Source organism: Oreochromis aureus, linkage group 18 (assembly GCF_013358895.1).
Source record: "Oreochromis aureus strain Israel breed Guangdong linkage group 18, ZZ_aureus, whole genome shotgun sequence".
Lineage (NCBI taxonomy): Eukaryota > Metazoa > Chordata > Actinopteri > Cichliformes > Cichlidae > Oreochromis > Oreochromis aureus.
The window spans coordinates 2,853,229-2,872,304 of NC_052959.1; the positions used below are offsets into that span (position 1 = coordinate 2,853,229).

At 38.7% G+C, this 19,076-nt stretch overlaps 1 protein-coding gene across 3 annotated transcripts; it reads left to right on the forward strand.

The window, feature by feature from the left end:
• The first annotated feature begins 2,668 nt into the window (after positions 1–2,668).
• On the forward strand, positions 2,669–17,549 carry olfml2bb (olfactomedin-like 2Bb). Of its 3 annotated transcripts, none has more exons than XM_039601643.1 (9): positions 2,669–3,343; positions 4,729–5,001; positions 5,127–5,234; positions 7,077–7,238; positions 7,388–7,607; positions 7,743–8,159; positions 8,514–8,690; positions 10,059–10,255; positions 12,367–17,549. In XM_039601643.1, exons 1-9 carry the CDS (start codon positions 3,089–3,091, stop codon positions 12,760–12,762), a joined length of 2,205 nt encoding a protein of 734 aa, XP_039457577.1. In that variant the 5' UTR covers positions 2,669–3,088; the 3' UTR covers positions 12,763–17,549. The 3 variants fall into 3 exon arrangements, with proteins under 3 accessions (XP_039457577.1, XP_031591274.2, XP_039457578.1); XM_031735414.2 differs by having other exon boundaries at positions 7,881–8,159; XM_039601644.1 differs by having other exon boundaries at positions 7,391–7,607.
• Positions 17,550–19,076: the final 1,527 nt, after the last annotated feature.

Consider the following 19,076-nt stretch of genomic DNA (forward strand, 5'->3'; position numbering starts at 1 on the left):
TGTCCATACTTAATATGAACATCATTCGAACAGTGTGTACATGGAAGACAATCACAAAAAGCACAATTCCCTACTACAGCGAAGGTGCCTTTTCATCATGCACATCATTTTAGTGAATCCAACTCACAACCCTGAAATGGATAAGCAGAAGAGAACAGATGGATGTATATTTGACATTCTAATGGCCATGTGTTTATGACAGACACAAAGACTGAGGAATGATACAATAGTTAGGGCCCGAGCACTTCGAAAGCGAAGGCCCTATTGTATCTGCTCCGCTATTATTATTATTATTATTATTATTATTATTATTATTATTATTATTATTAGTATTTTTCATTGAAATGAATTGCCTTTTGAGGGCTTTAACATGCTCAAAAACTCATGAAATTTTGCACACATGCCAGGTCTGGTGAAAATTTTATATTTTAATGGTTTTACATATGAGCACTGAGAAATGGCTCTAGAGCGCCACCTATGCCTTGTTAAATGCAGCCCCTACGAACACATCGTTTGAGCTACATGTATGAAATTTGGAACACATGTGTATCATGCCAAGATGAACAAAAAGTCTGTGGGACCATTGATGCAACCCAACAGGAAGTCCGCCATTTGGAAGTGAAGGTGACATTTTGGCTCTAATTTTGCCATTTCCATGCCTCGAACTTTTGCGAACTCCTCATTGGAATTTCATCGTACAAGCTTCATATTTGGTCAGTGTCAACTACACACCTGGGCCATGTTAAATTGTGGAGCTTTTGAGTTTTCGGGATACGGTGAGGCCGTGGCGCCCACGGCTAATTTTGATGACTCGCCATGAAAATCTTATTGCCTCTCGTTCTGTCATACATTGTCCGACCTTGACCAAAGTGGACACATATGATAAGGCTCCACCCCTGAACATATTTCAACTGCCATATTTGACATCAGGGACAGCGCCACCTAGTGGGAACAGGAAATGTCATGTTTTACACTTTGGGGTACAGTATTGTAATGGGTGACATCTGCAGCCTCAAATTTCTCCAGGAAAGCCTTAAGGAGTTGGTCTTGGGTTACAGAGAAAACTGTGAGTTTTCGCTGAAGGGTGTGACCCCAGCAGCATGGCGAACATTGAGGTCTCGCCATGAAGAAACAAATTAGTGTAACTCAATGAAATCCAATCTGATCAGTACCAGACTTTACAGGCATGATGTCAGACCCTCCCTGAACAGATTGATGTGCCCATTGTCAGGAATACGTAGAGCGCCACCTAGTGGCACCAGGAAATGTCATGGCTTTCATTTTGTTGTACTGATTTTCACAGGTTCATCGTGGCCACCTCAAAAGTGGTGAATATCACCATCAGTCCCTCATGATGCTTCAGTGAGAAAATTGTGACTTTAAACTGAACGGCGCACCCTGGTGGCAACGCGGTTCGCCATGAACAATGAAGTGGCTTTTGAGGGGCTTGGAAAGTTTAAAATGTCTTGAAATTTGGCACACACCTCCAATGTAATGAGGGCTTTCTGGTTATGTGATCATTTTCACTGAATAGCGCAAAATGGCTCTACAGCGCCCCTACAAAATTTCAAAACAACAGCCCCTGCTCTGTGTTTTATGTATGAGTCTGAAACCTGGTAAGCTTATGGAGGATATCCAGATGTACAAAAAAGTCTCTTGGAGCAATATCCCAAATCCAACAAGAAGTCAGCCATTTTAAAATTAAGGTGTAATTTTGGCGACATTTTCCCCTCTTTTCAGGCCTCGTTCTTTGACGAACTCCTCCAAGGGATTTGATCAGATTGATGCGATGTCCTGTGTGTGGAATGTAAAGACCTTTGTGATGTTAAATTGCGAAGCTTTTACGTTCAGGGAAACGGGTGGTCATGGCGGCACGTGGAGTTTCAGTCACTCGCCAAAAGCAGTAATCTGCTGTCACTCAAAAATACAATGTCCAATCTCTCCCAAAGGTCACAGTTATGATGAGATTCGAGCTCGGAAATGTTTGTTATGCCATTTGTCAGTAATGCTTAGAGCGCCACCTAGGGGGATGACTATAATAATGGTTGAATGAGATTAAATTTTAGCTGGTGGTTAAATGCATGAATTCCGTCAAAGTGACATCAGCTCGGAAGCGCTGGTTTTAGGTGTTGGGCTTGGCTCGACGTGCTGGGGTGCGAGGGCCCTCATATCGCTGCTTGCAGCTTTAATTTAACTTGTTTTTGTAATTTTTCATATACGATATGAAGTATTTTTTATATAAATATTAAAATATAAATTGAAAAAAGTCTCTATATTTCTAATAGTTTTTGTTACAATAAGCAGGATCTGTTTTTAGATATTCTGGTTAAACTAAATACCTTGTGGTATATTTCGAGACATTAACAGTAAGAAAATTGTTTGACATCGGTTTTATTGACAACCTTATTAAACGTGAACATACTCACCGTGAGGTTCACTGGGAGAGCAAAAACAGTTGTGACATAATAAACCCCTCGGGACCTTTGCAGTGCCCAGTTAGGTTATTTTGATTGGCTGGCAAACTGCAGTAAGCTGTGTGTAATGTTAAGTGTCCAACCTGGAGCCATTCTGCTCTCTCTCTCTCCCTCCCCCGCCCATCTGTCCCACTCCCACTTCAGGCTCAGGCTCGAGCGCAGTTAGTCCAGTTCTGATCGGGGCCGGTGTCGAGGTCCGTCGGTGCCACCCAGCTCACCGGCGACACGTCACACTGACCCGAGTTGAAGCAACCTTTTTTTTAAAAATTATTATTATTATTTTAGCTTTCAAGTTATAATTCGTTTCTTTTACAACAATTATTTTAATACGAATCTTCATTAAAAAAAATAACAAGTATAAGCGATCTTTCTTTCTTTTTTCTTTTTTTTTAAGTTTGGGTACTTGTTTCAAGCTAAACCGTTTTATGGACTTGTTTTTACCCGCTCGGAAGGACAATAAGCCTACTTCCTAGTGAAGTAGATTACTGGACCGTTTGATGCGTGGGTGTTTATTCATTCGTACTTGCTCCGCAATTTTTGGCTACAACTACCTGATAATTACTTGAGACTAGTTTGTATACTGAGTCCTGCTTATCCTTAGCTGCTGTGCAGAAATGTGGCGCGGACTTTCACTGCTGATTTTCTGTTGTGCTGTAAGAAGTCTGGCGGTGGACGGAAGCATTCAGGAGAAGATGCTGCTGGCTGAAACCGACGAGCTGAGGCCGATTAAAGATGCCAACTCCACAGGCAAAGCAGAGGGTAGTCACCAGTTCCCGGAGAAAGCCACTCAGGGAAGAGTTCCACAGTTCCAACCCACTGTCGAGCCTCTGGAGGACGAGCTGGAAAACCAAGAGAATATAATAAGCCAGGTTTGTGAACTATAATGGGCGCCTTTTTATGATTAATTGTATTCTATGTTAAACTACACTGAAAAAGAAGTTTATGTATATTCACATACTGCAAATGAGCTGGGAGAATAGAAATTCCTAGTTTTAATAATTAAGGCAGTTCTCAATTTTAAAACGTTTTAAAAGTTAAAAGCACAAGATGATGTGCTGTTTGACCTATTTTTACATTTGACTGAACTGAAGTAAAGGTCTGCAAAAGGCATGCTCTTTTATGCAAATTATAAAAAGTAAAACTTCAATCCATTACCTGTTTACTTCGACCTGCTTAATTCTTCTTCCAGGAGACTTCAACTGAATAACAGCAGTTAGTACCTCAGCAAAACTTTCCATCTACCTCACCAAGGGAAAACCACATGAGATCCCACAGCACTTGTGCTGTTAGGACTTACTTTGCTTTAAACAGTTAACCCTGAACCTCTCGTTTTCCATCTTAAGTTGGATTTCAGGGGTTGTTTCTGACACAGCGATCCCAAAAGTTTATCTATACGGGAAATTTCCTTTTACCTCATACTGTCATGGTAAATCAAGCCCAAAGCTGTGTGTTTGTGTGTGTGTATGTGTGTGTACACTATGGTAAAAGTTTGCATCCCCCTGGTGGTTGGTTATGTAATATCCTCAAACTGTAAGTGGTCCAAACCAAAGAGGGCCTGTTTGCAAATGCCTAAAGCTGTCTTCATTCCACACAGCTCACCACTGTTGCAGCTGCATATCGTCAGATATTTCAACTCTTTTTCTGATTTTAGTTCCTGCATTTCTCCATTTCTGCATTTTTAGTTCCTGCATTTCTGCTAAATAAATTATAATATAAGTACAAGTATGTTTACTGTTTCCTTTGCACTACCTACCTAGTTAGATAGTTAGTTTTAGTTAGATAGTTAGTTTTTGTTAATTTATGTTGTAATTTATGTTAGGTCAGTCTGTCCTGTCTCTAGTTAGCTAGTTTAGTGTTTTCTGTTAATTTATGTTGTAAATTTATGTTGCATGTAGCACCTTGGCCCTGGAGGAACGTTGTTTCGCTTCACTGTGTACAAACTGTATATGGTTGAAGTGACAATAAAGCCAACTTGACTTGACTAATATAAGTCAGTGAGCCCCAGGGCAACTGTGGCTACAATGTAGCTTGCCATCACCAGTGTGTGAATGGGTGTGTGAATGGGTGGATGACTGAATGTAGTGTAAAGCGCTTTGGGGTCCATAGGGACTAAGGAAAGCCCTATACAAATACAGGCCATTTTAATATAATATAATATAAATTTTACATTCACTATTTATTCAGGTTTCCTGCTATCTGGCCTATATAGTGGAAAAAATATACTGAGAAAGACAACTTTCTTCCTCTGTTTCAGTTGCTGGGAGATTACGACAAAGTAAAAACAGTGTCTTCAGGGTCCGACTGTGTGTGTCGCTGTGTTGTTCGACCAATCAAGCAATCCGACTGCAGCCATGTCCATGAAAGTGACCTAAAATCACCATCTCAGGATTTTTACACTGTAGAGACAATTACCAAAGGAACAGACTGCAAGAAGTGTGTGTGCATGGCTCCACCTTCCGCTGTCAATCCCTGCGAGGGAGAGTACAGGTTTAAAAAACTACAGGAAGCGAGCAAAGATGACATCAAGGTAGAAACATATACATGTGTTCTGGTTACTGATGATACACTGTTAAGTTAGTTTTGAGTGGGAAGATGTTTAACTAATAATAATAATAATAATAATAAAAATAACAATTTCTTGATTTTGTTTAGCTGGCAACTATCATTGACTTGTTGGAAGGCTCTCTGTATGGAATGGACTTGTTAAAGCTCCATTCTGTTACCACCAAGCTACTGACCAGGGTGGACAACATAGAGAAGGTGAGCACATATTGTCCAAAAAAACACCTATTAAAAATCAAAACTGATAGGTTGTTTACAGTACATACTCTTATGTACAGCATGTATATATTTTTAATGCAGAAGCTTTGCAAAGGTAGACAGACCTGCTAACACAAACAAATGGTAAAACTAAACACTTTGGCTTCTTCATATCCTCTGTCAGCTTGCTCTTTGACTGTGCTTGGATGTTAAACTGTGGCGTATCATATACTTTAGGGCAATACTAGTATACCAGTTATGTGCTCTAAAGTCTTGACATTGTTGTAGCAACTATATAGCAATGTGAAGCGTTTACGTTCCAAAGTGCCCGCAAAAACGAGACAAGCCCGGGCGTGACTGCCTTCTAAAGGTGGAAGCAACAAACCCTAAGGCAAAGGCAAAAACACATCATCGATTACAACTAGGCTACCAAGGAGGAACTACTAGTTGGTAATGTGCGACCCAGAAATAAACAAATGACTCCACCAAGCATTGGTGGAGCACTTGCACTTAACTGCACTCAATATAACAGGAAAAGCAAACAGTGGATGAAAATTACTCACACAGTTTACATGGTGGTAAAAGGAGGGCCTTAAATAGCAGTTCAAAAGGCTCAACCTAAGATGCAACTTCCCTTTACTTAAAATTTCCAAGAAACACGTTGGCTACTTTTGTGTTTACATTTGACTTATACTGTGTCACTACTATTGTACTATAATGCTGCTAGTGTGTCATCAATGACAGTAGCACACTGGAAAAGAAGGATGGCAAATGCCCGTCACTCACTTACACTTGTAAAGTTTGTTATCTGTGAGCCACAAAAATCAACAAAATGTATTCATTTTTTTAAAAATATCAGAAATATGATTGTTGGACATTTCCTTGAAATATGATACCCCTACATGGATGGCTGAACTGCAATACTGGAATAGCTTATTTTTACAATTAATTGAAAAAAATATATATAGTTGGTATTGTCTTTAGGCCATAGAAGTTTTACTCTTAAAGAAATATTTCTGTGATTTGTTTTAAATTCTCCTCTGCACATGCAATGAGATTGAACTTTATAGTGAAGGAGAAGACATATATCCATCCATCCATTTCCCTGCATTTATCCTTATCAGGGTCGGGGGGGACTGGAGCCTATATCAGCTACTTTAGGGTCAGAGGCAGGGTACACAGGGCTAAACCAGAGAGACAGATAACCATTCATACTCACACTCTCTCTACTTTTAAGATTAGGCTTAAAACTTTCCTTTTTGCTAATGCATATAGTTAGTACTGGATCAGGTGCCCCTGAATCCTCCCTTAGTTATGCTGCAATAGATGTAGGCTGCTGGGGGATTTCCATGATGCATTAAGTATTTCTTCTTCAGTCACCTTTCTCACTCACTATGTGTTAATAGACCTCTCTGCACTGAATCATACCTGTTACCTGTTAATCTCTGGCTCCCTTCCACAGCATGTCTTTCATCCTGTCTTACTTCTCTCTCCCCAACCGGTCGCAGCAGATGGCCCCGCCCCTCCCTGAGCCTGGTTCTGCCCGAGGTTTCTTCCTGTTAAAAGGGAGTTTTTCCTTCCCACTGTTGCCAAAGTGGTTGCTCATATGGGGTCATATGATTGTTGGGTTTTTCTCTGTATGTATTATTGTAGGGTCTACCTTACAATATAAAGCGTCTTGAGGCGACTGCTGTGATTTGGCGCTGTATAAATAAAATTGAATTGAATATCCAGACTTTTAAAAAATATATATTTGTATATTCACAGAGTCCAGACTAAGTGCAAAGTGATGTCATCTGAAATAGTTGGTTGACCCTGCATGTGTCTTTTTCTGAACTCAAGGCATTCACACAAAATTTGACTGAAAGAATGAGAGAGAAAGAACGTGTAAAGGAAAGAGCAAGGGAAAAGGATAAAGAAAAAAAGATCCAGCTGAAAAAAAAGAAACTGAATGATGAGCGCTCAAGAGTTAAAAGTGGAGGAGCTGCCTACGCCCACAAGCAGGTAAAAACCTTGTGAAAATCTGTGTCTTAACACATCGCAAGCCAAGACAAACTCCTGTCTGATTTTATGCTGTGCACTCGTCTAGAAGATTGCTATCGTGCGTAGATAGTCCCTCTTCATTATAAATGAGACTGAATTTTCTGTTACAGAAGAATTATGATAGCCAGCTGAAGACAAACCACCAGCAAGATGGTGTGGAGGAACAGAACCCAATCAGGAATCAGACAGAAACACGAAAGCCAATCAAAGAGAAGACAGAGCCAAAGCAGCCAATGAAAGACAAAAACACTGTTGTCATCAGGGGTGTGACCTTTTATAAGGCAGAGGAAGAGAGCTACAAGGAGGATAAGAAAGGCAAAGCACAGAGCAGTAAGTCTATTGCATTGATCTGTAAAATCAATGCTTTCAAGTTATGTGCTAAAGGCTTTTATAATTTAATCAAAGGTAAAATTTATTTTAAAAATTACAGAGAAAGGCCCTTTCTTCTTTTATCTTGTCTTGTAGCTTCTGTAACCACAAAATCATCAGTGGATTTGCAGGTGTCTGAGCAGCTGCCACGTAACAGGCATTCAAAAACTACCATAAAGCCAGACCTCAAAGACATACCTTTGACCAGTTCTTCACCATCCCATCCACCAACAGCTCCCCCATCTACCAGCCAACAAACCATAACTGCAACCCAACCAGTTCGCTCCTCTACAACAACTCCAAAGCCAACGGGAACTACCCAAAAATCCTTAACTACCAGACCTGCTATTCGCCCCACTGCGCCTGTCAGCCAGTATACCACTTCACCCTCAGACACCAATATCACTCCACCTATTGGTGCAGCTCCCACCTCAGCGCCTCAGTCAAGAACCAAAAGCCGCCTCAGCTGGACAGAGAGCCCCGCCGACCAACCAACAGTTACCAAAAAGCCAGGTAGAGTAAGACTGATGAACCTATTCATTTCCATATGAAGCTAATAATGTTGATTATTTCATAAAAATGAAATGGTAACCTCCAGGGCTCCAGTGGCCACTTGAGGGAGATCTCACAAAATCCTGTGTTAAAATGCGTTCAGTTTCAGCTTCCCAGCCTGATAAAAAAAAATGTGGTTTTGGCCTCTATCAATAGTTTCCCTCTTCAAAATAACTGTTCAGTCTTGTAGATATTAGACAGACAAAATAATTACCAGAAAGGTGTAATTATAGCATTTTGGGCTCATCTACGTACTGTAATAGCTCATCTGGTAGTAGGTGCATCCTTACTGACACCTAATGTGTATTTTTACAGGAGTGTGTAAGGACACAGTAGCTAGCATCTCTGAACCGGTCCAGAAAAATACTTATGGCCTTAGTGATGGAGCCTGGATGAGAGATGCTCGTGGTCATGGGAACGTCATCTACCTCACTAATGGTCACTATGGCAACAACTTACTGGAGTTCCGAGACATGGACACCTTCAAATTAGGTACAGAGGTTTGTGTTTGTGAAAAAGATTATCTTCTAATCTCAAACAGTGTCAGGTACCCTAATTCATCTCATAAAAGTTCTTCCACAAATTTGCCAAAACTGATTATTTCCAGCCATCAATGTTTTAGCAATCAGTGGCAAATGCATTTCATATTTGAACGACAGAACAAACAGTGACATGAAAATCCGTAAGTAAAAAAACAGAAAAACAGGAAACAATATTTCACACACAATGGATGTGTTAGAAAAAGATTCATGCATTAGAATCAGGTCCTTCAAGCTGAACAGGAATATGGTAAAATTCTATACATTTGTGAAATTCATTTTAGCACCTGTGTTTCAATATTACCAGGTCTAGGAGTTAAAGTTTAGATACTTAACATTCAAATGATCTTTATATTTAATCCTCTAAATCTTGGTGGCCAATTTAATTTTAAATGAGGTTTCCTAAAGTATGTAAAAAATAGTTTAAATTAATGTGTATTTGTGTAGTGCCAGTAGATAACAACAGTTGTTCCAAGTGCTTCATATTGTAAGGAAAGGCCCATGTAATAGACACTCTTAGAGAGAACCCCGATGAGCATACGGCTCATTATGAGCTAGTATTTGGTGATGGTGGGAAGGAAGAACACCGTTTTAACAAGAAGGGGCCTCCAGCAGAACCAGGCTCAGGAAAGGGCATTCATCTACCATAGCTGTCCCTTTGCAGTGACGTAAAACTGCCTTCGCCTTTGCATCTGGATGAAATGCTAGTCTGAACATAATTTTGATGCATCAGCATCTGATATTTGGCTTCTCCTGGATATGGTAGGGATTTCCTGTCTTAGAAAATAAGGCTGCTCAATTTGGGGAAATTTTACAATGACAATTACTTAGCTCAATATCCTAATGCCGATTACTTAATCACAAAGTTTTGACAAAAATCATATTTGTTGTTCTTCATTGGATGCTTGAAACCAAGATGTTTCTAAAAAGCTGAAATAGTTTAAAAAACTTTCTTGACAAAGACAAAGATCATCCACAGCCTGGAAACAAGTTTGGGGTTTTTTTAAAGGGTGTGGAGGCGGGTCTTTTAATTATAAGACAGTACAAATGAGAGGATAATTGTGAAACCAAATATGAAATATAAAATACAGTCTGATTTATTGCATAACATTATAAACAGAAATAATCTAGTCTCAACATTAGTGTGATTAGAAAACAAAACACATTTTTAACCATTTGAAATACTGGTATTAATTAAGTTAAAAATTGTTGCAATGTTTATTAGTTGCAGTAAAATATTTTCTCTACATGATGGACATATCTTACTTTGATGATCCTTAAGGTTGTGCATGTCTATTTTCTGTGTGTCCTTCCTGTTCAGGTCAGACAAGTAATTCATACAAGCTACCTTACAGTTTCACTGGAACAGGCCATGTTGTGTTTAATGGGGCTTTCTACTATAATCGAGCCTTCAGCAGGGACATTATCAGATATGACCTGAGGCACAGATATGTGGCTGCGTGGACCACACTGCACGATGCTTTACTGGAGGAGCAAATTCACAGGACACAGACTGAAGTAAGACTCATTACTTTCATTTTTAAATAACGGCCCAAGAAGTACTCCATAATGATTTAAACAAGAAGTATATACATTTAGAAGTCTTTCAACCATCATTAAAATTGTGTGTGGGAACATTATAAATTACTAAAGAGCACAACTGATCACTTTTGTGGTTTATTTCTGAGAATTTAAACAGAAGATTCCTGTTTTCAGTAAGGAACTGCAGGTGGATGTTAGGAAATGTACAGTTGAGGCCAAAATTATTAGCCCCCATTATGAAATTAGAGAACATTCTTGATTTTAGTGTGAAAATGACCATTAACAACAAGTCTCTGTTTTGTATAGTGTTATCTGTTTCCAAAATAATAATGTCCACTAAGTTTAATTAGGATATTTTATTGATACACCAAGTCGAAACAAGAAAGGGCAAAAATGAGGCATCCAAAATTATTAGCCCCATGGCCATTAATAGTCAATACTGTACCTTTTCTGAGCCACAACTGACAACAATCTCTTAGAGTAGGTCTTTACTAGGTTTGCACAGGTCTCCTGAGGGATTTTGGTCCATTCCTCCATTGCAAATTGTTTTAGCTCGTCCAAATTGAATGGTTTACAAGCATGGACATTCACTTGGAGCACTCACCACAGATTCTCAATAGGATTGAGGTCTGTGCTCTGTGCGGGCCACTCCAGGATCTTGGTTTTGGTATCCTTGAGGAACTGTTGGACTAATTTTGATGTATGCTTTGGGTCATTGTCTTGTTGGAAGACCCAGCGACGACCTAAGCCTAGGCTATGAGCAGATTTCTGCATATTCTCCTTCAAAATGTCAACATAATTTCTTTTTCATGCAACCAAACAAGGCTCCCTGTGCCCGAGGCTGCAAAACAGCCTCACAGCATGATGTTCCCAGCTGTGTTCCTGGGGTTGAAGGCCTGTGCCTTTCTTTGCCAAACATAAGCAACAACTATGTGCTGAAACAGTTCCAGTTTAGTCTCATCAGATCAAAGCACAGACTTCCAAAAGTGATCTTTACTTTTCAAATGTTCATTGGCAAACCTCAGTCAGGCTGTGATGTGCCGCTCTTTGAGTAAAGGTGTTCTTCTGGGATGATCCCCCTGAAGTCCACCATGATAAAGAGCCGTCACAACTGTGTTCCTTGAAACATCAACTCCAGAAGAGGCCAGGTCAGTAACAATTGTCTTGGCAGATGTCGGTTCCTTGCTGACATCTGTGACTATTTTCCTCTCCAGAGTTCTTGAAATCTTGAACTTACGGCCACAGCCAGGTTTGCTTCTTACAAAATTTGTCTCCTTGTACTTGGCAATGATGCAACGTACAGCAGTTCTAGACACTGTGAATTGCTTGGAAACGGCATGTAGCCTTCCCCCTTATCATGAGCCTCTACTATCTTTTTTTCTGAGCTCCAGAATTATATTCTTTGTCTTTGGCATGGCCAGTAACAGTAGTTCCTCTCATGTGTTCAAATGCCCTGTTCCTTGAACCCTTTTTATGCTGATTGAATGTTGTTAGGAAGCCAGTTTGACTGCACAGATGTGGTTTCAAAGCTGACTGGTTAATTACTCTAGGTGTTTTGAAAGCAAACATTCACATAGGGCTAATATTTTTGACCACCCCATCTTTTATTATATTTGATATGAAGCAAGCCTAAAAAGGTATTTTATATTACAAAATGTACCGAAAGCTACTAAATCGCACTGGTGAATGTTTGAATATATCAAGTTTCATCAATGCTGCAAACATTGGGCAGAAGTTTAACAAAATGTTCCAAAATTCCTGGGGGACTAATAATTTTGGCCTCAACTGTAGTTAGAAAGAAAAGTCAGCCAGTCAGGCTCACTTTAAACTCTTTAAAATCTCTTTAAAGATTCTTTAAATCTGTTTTTGGTCTCCACCAGCAAGGACTACCTTAATCTACCTTAATCTGCTGTCTGGGGAGCTGAGCACAGTATGTAAACAGCTGCCTGCTGCAGATGAATAACTGCAGTGGGAATGAATCAGTAAAATTATAGGTTCTAAAACCAAAACAACAACCTGAAAGATTGCAGTCTAAAATTATTTTAAGATGCAAAAGTCATACAAACTTGAGCTTGTGTATTTTGCAGGTCGAGTTTGCGGTAGATGAGTCCGGCCTGTGGCTGCTTTACCCTGCTTTGGACACAGAGGGCTTCCACCAGGAAGTTATCCTGCTAATCCACCTCCACCCTCGAGACCTTCAACCAATACAGACCTTTCGCACAGGTCTCAGAAGAGGTCGTTACGGTAACAGCTTCTTGGTATGTGGCGTGCTTTATGCAGTGGACAGTATGGAGCGTCGCTATGCAAACGTGACCTACGCATTTGACACTCACACACTTACGCACACAGTGCCAAGCCTGGCGTTCACAAACATGCATGCACATAATTCTCAGCTGGCTTACTGTCCACTGGACAAGAAACTGTACTCATGGGATAATGGTCATCAGATGATGTATGATGTCATTTTTGCTTATTTAGAATAATGGGCAGATGGTTAGATGAATATTTGGCAATTTAGTTTGTCCAGTGAGTCAAAACAAAGCCAAGGATGGAAGAAATACGAAAACTGAACAGATATTCCGTCTGTGTTTTGTTTCGAAAAGACTGTGGATCAATCAAACACTGTGTGGTCACTGGGTTGCTGCTCTGATGTGCACACACTTAAGTCAGTAACTGTCGGACACAGCACTTGCAGACAAGAAAAGAAGAATTGTATTGTATCTTGGGTGACATGGAGAAGTTATAGAAAAGTTATAGAAAAGCCAAAATTATTTCTCTAGATCTGTATTTTTTGTTCACATAAACAACAATTAATGTGGAACAAACTGTCTTATCATCAGAATTTCATTGGTTTTCATTTGCGCATAATTTACACATAATTTTGTGAAATCCAGCCTGAAATATGTATAGGACTTTAAGAGGTAACCTCAGTTTTAACCCAGGATTTCCAGTCTTTCAGATGTTGCCTAACCTACTATCAGTAAATACAAAACCACCTCCTACTGACCAGTCTCTGATGAGCATCAATAAGAAATGCATGCAGATTGGGAGAAACTTGCTTTTCCTTCTGATTTTTAGTCAGTTTAATCAATTTTATGTTGTATTAGCTTTGGCGTGATATTATATTCTAAAGAAATAAGGCAATAAGCCTTGACTTATTAAAGAATAAGGATAATGTTGTTATATACAAGCAGCAACTTCCAGAACTATAAAAATTAAGCAAATGCAGAAGTGGCCACAATAAACAAGAAAAAAGCCTTGCCGAAGGCAAGCTTCAAAAGTGAGTCGATCCCAATGGACTCCCAGATTATAAACACTACCTGTTTTATGTGAATGTCTGGATAATAAAATTGGTGGAGACCCAGATTGAAGTACTACTTTTGTAATCAACTCTGTGTGAATACTTAACAGGATTAGCAATTTTAGGATAACTGAATCCTGATCAGGAGAAGAAAGAGTTGTATAAAAAAGGAGAGATTTCACAGGACTCCGTTCTGAAAACTAACTAGACCCTGTGATTCAGTAGCTTGTAGATGCACCTTTAGCAGCAATAAGCTGAAGCAATGTAAAGTAGTCTTTTCTGTCTACTATTAGTCTTTCAAATCACTGTAGAGGAATTTTGACCCATACTTGCTTACATTGTTTCAGTTCTTTGAGGTTTGTAGGCATTTGTTTATGCAGAGCCCTGTCAGCTATTTTGCTGGTGTTCTTGGGATCATTGTCGTGTTGCATGACCAGTTTTAGCTGGGGGACAGATGGCCTCACATTTGACTCTAAAATATTTTGGTATACGGAGTTCATGCTTGGTTCAGTCTGCAAGTTCCCAGGTCTTGTTGTTAAAAACAAGGCTGAATCATCACTCCACCACTGTGTTTGACAGACGGTATTGAGTGTCTGCTGACTGGTTTTCATGGAACATGGCACTGCACATTATGGCCAAACATCTCAACTTTGGTACTGTCTGTCTGAAGTACATGTTCTCAGAAGTCTTGTGGTTTGTTCTGATGCAATTTTACAAATCCAAGAGGTGCTGTTATGTTCTATTTCGAGAGAAGATACTTTTTCCTGGCAGCAGTTTCAAACAATCCATACTAGTTCAATCATTTTCTTATTTTACTGTCATGAACTGTAACATTTAACATAGTAATTAAGGCTTGTAGATTCTGAGATGTAGCTCTTTGGTTGCAATTTCTCTGAGCATTCTATGATCTGACCTTAGGGGAATTGCTGGGATGTCAACTCCTGGGAGAATTGGCAACTGTCTTGAATATTTTCCACATGAATAATCTTTCTCACTGTAGAGTGATGGACTTCATTTTGTTTGGAAATGGTCTTATAACCTTTTCCAGGCAAAATTATTTATCAGAAGCAATGATTGTTTTGGTTATAGTGGATGTGGAAACAGTAAGGGTGCTTACTGACTGTATGTTGGGCAGAGGTTTATATTTACTCATCATGACCATGAATGTTATGCTAATTTGGGGCTTTTAAAGATGTCTTTGAACTGCTCTTTTTACAGAGTGGAATGATTGTACAACATACATCTTTAATGACTTAAAAGAGAAAAAAACAAGAATTAGGTCAATAAGTTTAAATTTATTTAGAACTTTCTTTAATCTACACAGAGTCAAAATTACAGCAGTGTCAAGTACCTCAGGTAAAATAAGTATTGAACATGTGACCAGTTTTCTAAGTATAGATAAAGGTGCCATTGACAGATGTTGGTAACACCCATCCAATCCACACATGCATAGAAAGAAACTATAGATGTCCATAATTAAGGGAAAAAGTATCAAACATGCCTTTGTTGGTGATGACAGTCTCCTGTATGGCAAAACTAGCCGTGTGCATTGCTCCAGGTGTGATTTTGGCCCATTCTTCGATAGAAATCCTAAAGGTTCTGTGTGCCGTGTCTACTAACTCTGAGCTTTAGTTCTTTTTCAGCAGACTTTTATCAACAGTGTCTCTGTGCATTTTTCCATTAAGCCTTCCTTCAGTTACATAAAGTGTGCCAATGCCGTATGCCGAAAAATAGCCCCACACAATAATATTCCCATCTCCAACATCCTTGTTGGTATGCTGTGCCTTTGACCTCCAAAGATGATGTGCATTTTGGAGCCAACGAGTTAAATTTTTTTGCCATCTAGTCAGACTATACTCTTCAAGTATTTCACAGGTTTGCCTAAATGTTGTTCAGCAAACTTTAAACACACTTCAACATGCTTTTTCTTCAGCAGTGGAGTCTTGTGTGAAGAGCATGCATACAGGCCATGGTAGTTGAGCGCATATCTTATTATTAAACATAACTTAATTTATGGACACCTAGTGTTTGACTATATTGTATTTGTGGACTGGATGGGTTGATACCGATATCTGGTGCTGCTTCAGCAGCGTGGTTTTTTCAGTAAGCCTCTCTAAATCTTTCGTTGCTGTGGTAAAAGGAAGATGCAGAAGTAATTTCATGAAACAAATCAGTGATGCAGGTTTAAAACACACTTTAACTGAAGTTTCAAACTCTTCTGACAATGCAGAGATATTGCTGTGACTTATAAGGTATCTGCTTATTTTTATTTGTTCTCTAAACAGCATAAAAAGTGTTAGCTAATGTAGCTTAAATCACTAGAGATTATTAGCTAATTGTAACCTTCTGATCCACTAGTCTGCTGGTATATCACAAGGTGCCAGCCAAAGAGCTGATGTACTTTTTCTTTTAGTTTGTTAAAAATTTCTGATCCTTTTCTGGTCTAATTGAGATTCAGTTTTTGTTTACAGTACAGCTCCAGATACAAGTATCAGCAAGTCAAAATGATGTCACCTGCCTATGTCCAGCTGCAGCCTGTATTCAGTTTGAATATTGCTATGAACTGATATGGATCAGTTTTTGCCTTTTATTTACTGTAACATTTAACTTTAAGTTAACTTTTAAGACTGAGAGAGGACAGAGAGGGAGAGAAAGAGAGAGAACAGGGTGAAGACAGCGAAGAGAGAGAGCAAAAAGAAACTGGTAAGAGTGGACATGTAGTCAAATTCACCAAAAATGAAGCTGTAGCTTTCCCACATTTATTGATGATGAGTTTGCGTATGTAAGCAGTCTGCTGCCCTGTTGTCAGTTGTAGAGACCCCTCTTATACTCATTACTGTTCTATAATAACTATTATGAGATTATATTTGTTGTCATTTTCTAGCTTCTAGCTGAGAAAAGAAGGATGGAGAGAGAGAGAGGACAGAGAGGTTGTAGAAGAACAGGAAGATTGAGGGAGCACATAGTGAAGTTAGCTGGAAAAACAAAAGTTATTTTTCATAAAGTAGTTTTTCATGTATTTTGTGGATGCTTTGCATGCTTTCCAGTAGCACACTTAAAAATGCCAATGGAAATTCTGAACAGGACATATTGATATGAATTGTAGCATTTTGCAGGATTTAAAAGCTTTAATATAAAACAGCTCTACTACAGTTTGCTTTGTGTCCTGCCACTATAGAGTGGCAGGATGGTTTTCTGTACTAATTAATGCTACTATAAGTGCTTGATGATTTGGTGGACTGCCTCTGTGTGATTGAGAGACTGAAATAATGTTGTGCATGTTTCTCATCTTATCTGCTTTGCTACAAATAATTCAGTAAAACTTTAATGACTGAGCCTTTGGCTTGAGTTTAATAACTAAAGGCTCCACACTAAAATGGTGTATTAGATTGAAATCTGATTACTCACTCTGAATTATTCTTTGACACTACAATTGATCATCCAACTATTTGGCTGCTTTTGAAGGTAACATTGTAATGTTTATCCAATTGAATTGAGGTTTGCAACTGTAAAAGGGGTTTATTATATTTGCAAACAACATACCTCATTAATATTAATTATACCGACATTATGATTGGGAGCTGAGCCCCCCCTAAAAGGGGTAGGCCCCTAACCTATAATCCCCTCTGGTTCATGGTTAATGAATCTTGTTTATTGATATATTCACAAGATTAGGTTTTGTGAGCTTTATGCTTCTTAAAAATTAGCAGCTTTTGAAATTCTTTGCTTAATGAAAGCAAATTTGCATATGATATGCCCCATGTAACACCAGTATAATGCATTTTTTTTAGATTTTGTATTAAAGTAATTGCCTGTTATTTTCTTTGTGATATAAATGTGTATCATTTGTCCTTTTAATGTGTGTCCCATTGTTGATAGAAGTGGTAAAATAATTTTTAACTTGTACTATTTTGGTTGTAAAAAAACAAAAAACAAGACAAGGGCAAGAATTTTGACTGCTTAACTAGGAGTTTGTACATTTATAATAAAATGATTCAAATGTTTTTCAGTGTCATTGTCTCACTTTCCTCCTTTTCTGTGTGCCTCTGTATCCTGTTGTGGGCATTATTTGTGAGGTATGATTAAATTTTCCTGGAAGCAGCAGAGCCACTGGAAGGAACACAGGATGGAAAATAAACCCTGGACCAGATGCTGTTGAACTTCAAACTGGAAATGCTCGGGACACAAATCAGACCTGCTACATGTTAGAGAAACACACATGGGTACAAACAGGGTGATGCACTGCTCACTTTTAAGATAAAAAGCTGCCGCTGTTCTTCCAATCTGGTTCTGTTCAGCCAGCTCTTTATCGCTGCTCCACAATCTTACCAGCTGAAAAAGAATGTGTGTGCACAGCAAAGTTGTAACAAGAAAGAAATGAAATTTAGAAAAAAAATTGTTTGAAAAACGTTAAAGATAAGCGAATGACATCAAGTCCAAGCTGATTTCAAATGCATAAATTCTGAGCAGGAATATTCCACTAAAACTCAGTGGAACATCAGTGGAGATGACATCAAAAGTTATATAACCATCATGTTGATGTGGTGGTGGAGTGTGTGTGGTAAGTGACCACTGAGCAGGATGCAGAAGAAAGACGCCCATACACATACACTACAGACTTGCCAAACTGAGTGAATGCGTTAGTGTGTGTGTTCTGTACAACTTTGAATGACTTGTTCTAAACGCCTGAAAGCAAGGAGACCACACAAATGCACACACACGCACAGTAGAAATCATATGCTAAGGATCCTCTCTTCTGACAGAGTAGTCTGCTTTAAACATGCAATGCATAATGTCTAGTTTAAAGATAACAGTGGTATTTAGATACACATTCTCAAATACCACTGAGCTAAAACTTTAAACAAAGAAACAAAAGAACGATAGAGAAGGGCTCTCATGGAGATCAAAATCTTTGGGTTCCAATTACACTCACTTAAAGGTCATTTATATTTATACCAAAGAAAACAAAAAAAAGACTACCAAAATAGGGCTTGGTTAAGAAAGAAAAAAAGAAGGAAAAGCAAAAGAAAAAAAAGTTGGAAGAGAATGAGACGTTAAAAGTTTAGAGATTATTTTAAGGGTGAAAGAATGGATAAGATGATAAAATTGAAGAAAGCAGTCCTGCGTATTTTTTTAATATGTGCATATCCTGATCAAAAATAATTCCAAGATTCTTCACAGTGTTACTGGAGGCCAAGTTAATGCTACTCAAAGTTAGCATCTGGTTAGATACTGTATTTCTAATACTGTTAGGGTCAAGTACAAAAACTACAACTTTATCTGAATTTAAAAGCAGAAAATTTGAGGTCATTTATGTCTTTAAGACATTCCTGCATTTGGTGTGTGTTATCAGGCTTCATGGACAGATAAAGTTGGGTTGGGCAGTGAAACTGTATCCTATTCCTTCTAATGATACTGCCTAAAGGAAGCATGTATAATGAAAACAAAATTGGTCCTAGTTAGGAAACCATTGTAATTCCTTTTTCTTTTTTTTTC

Bases quoted from the DNA above. Each gene is read 5' to 3' on its own strand.
- olfml2bb (XM_039601643.1), top strand. From the start codon at position 3,089: ATGTGGCGCGGACTTTCACTGCTGATTTTCTGTTGTGCTGTAAGAAGT. The intron at 8,691-10,058 runs GTACAGAGGTTT...CTTCCTGTTCAG, and splicing joins CATGGACACCTTCAAATTAG to GTCAGACAAGTAATTCATAC. The intron at 10,256-12,366 runs GTAAGACTCATT...TGTATTTTGCAG, and splicing joins TTCACAGGACACAGACTGAA to GTCGAGTTTGCGGTAGATGA.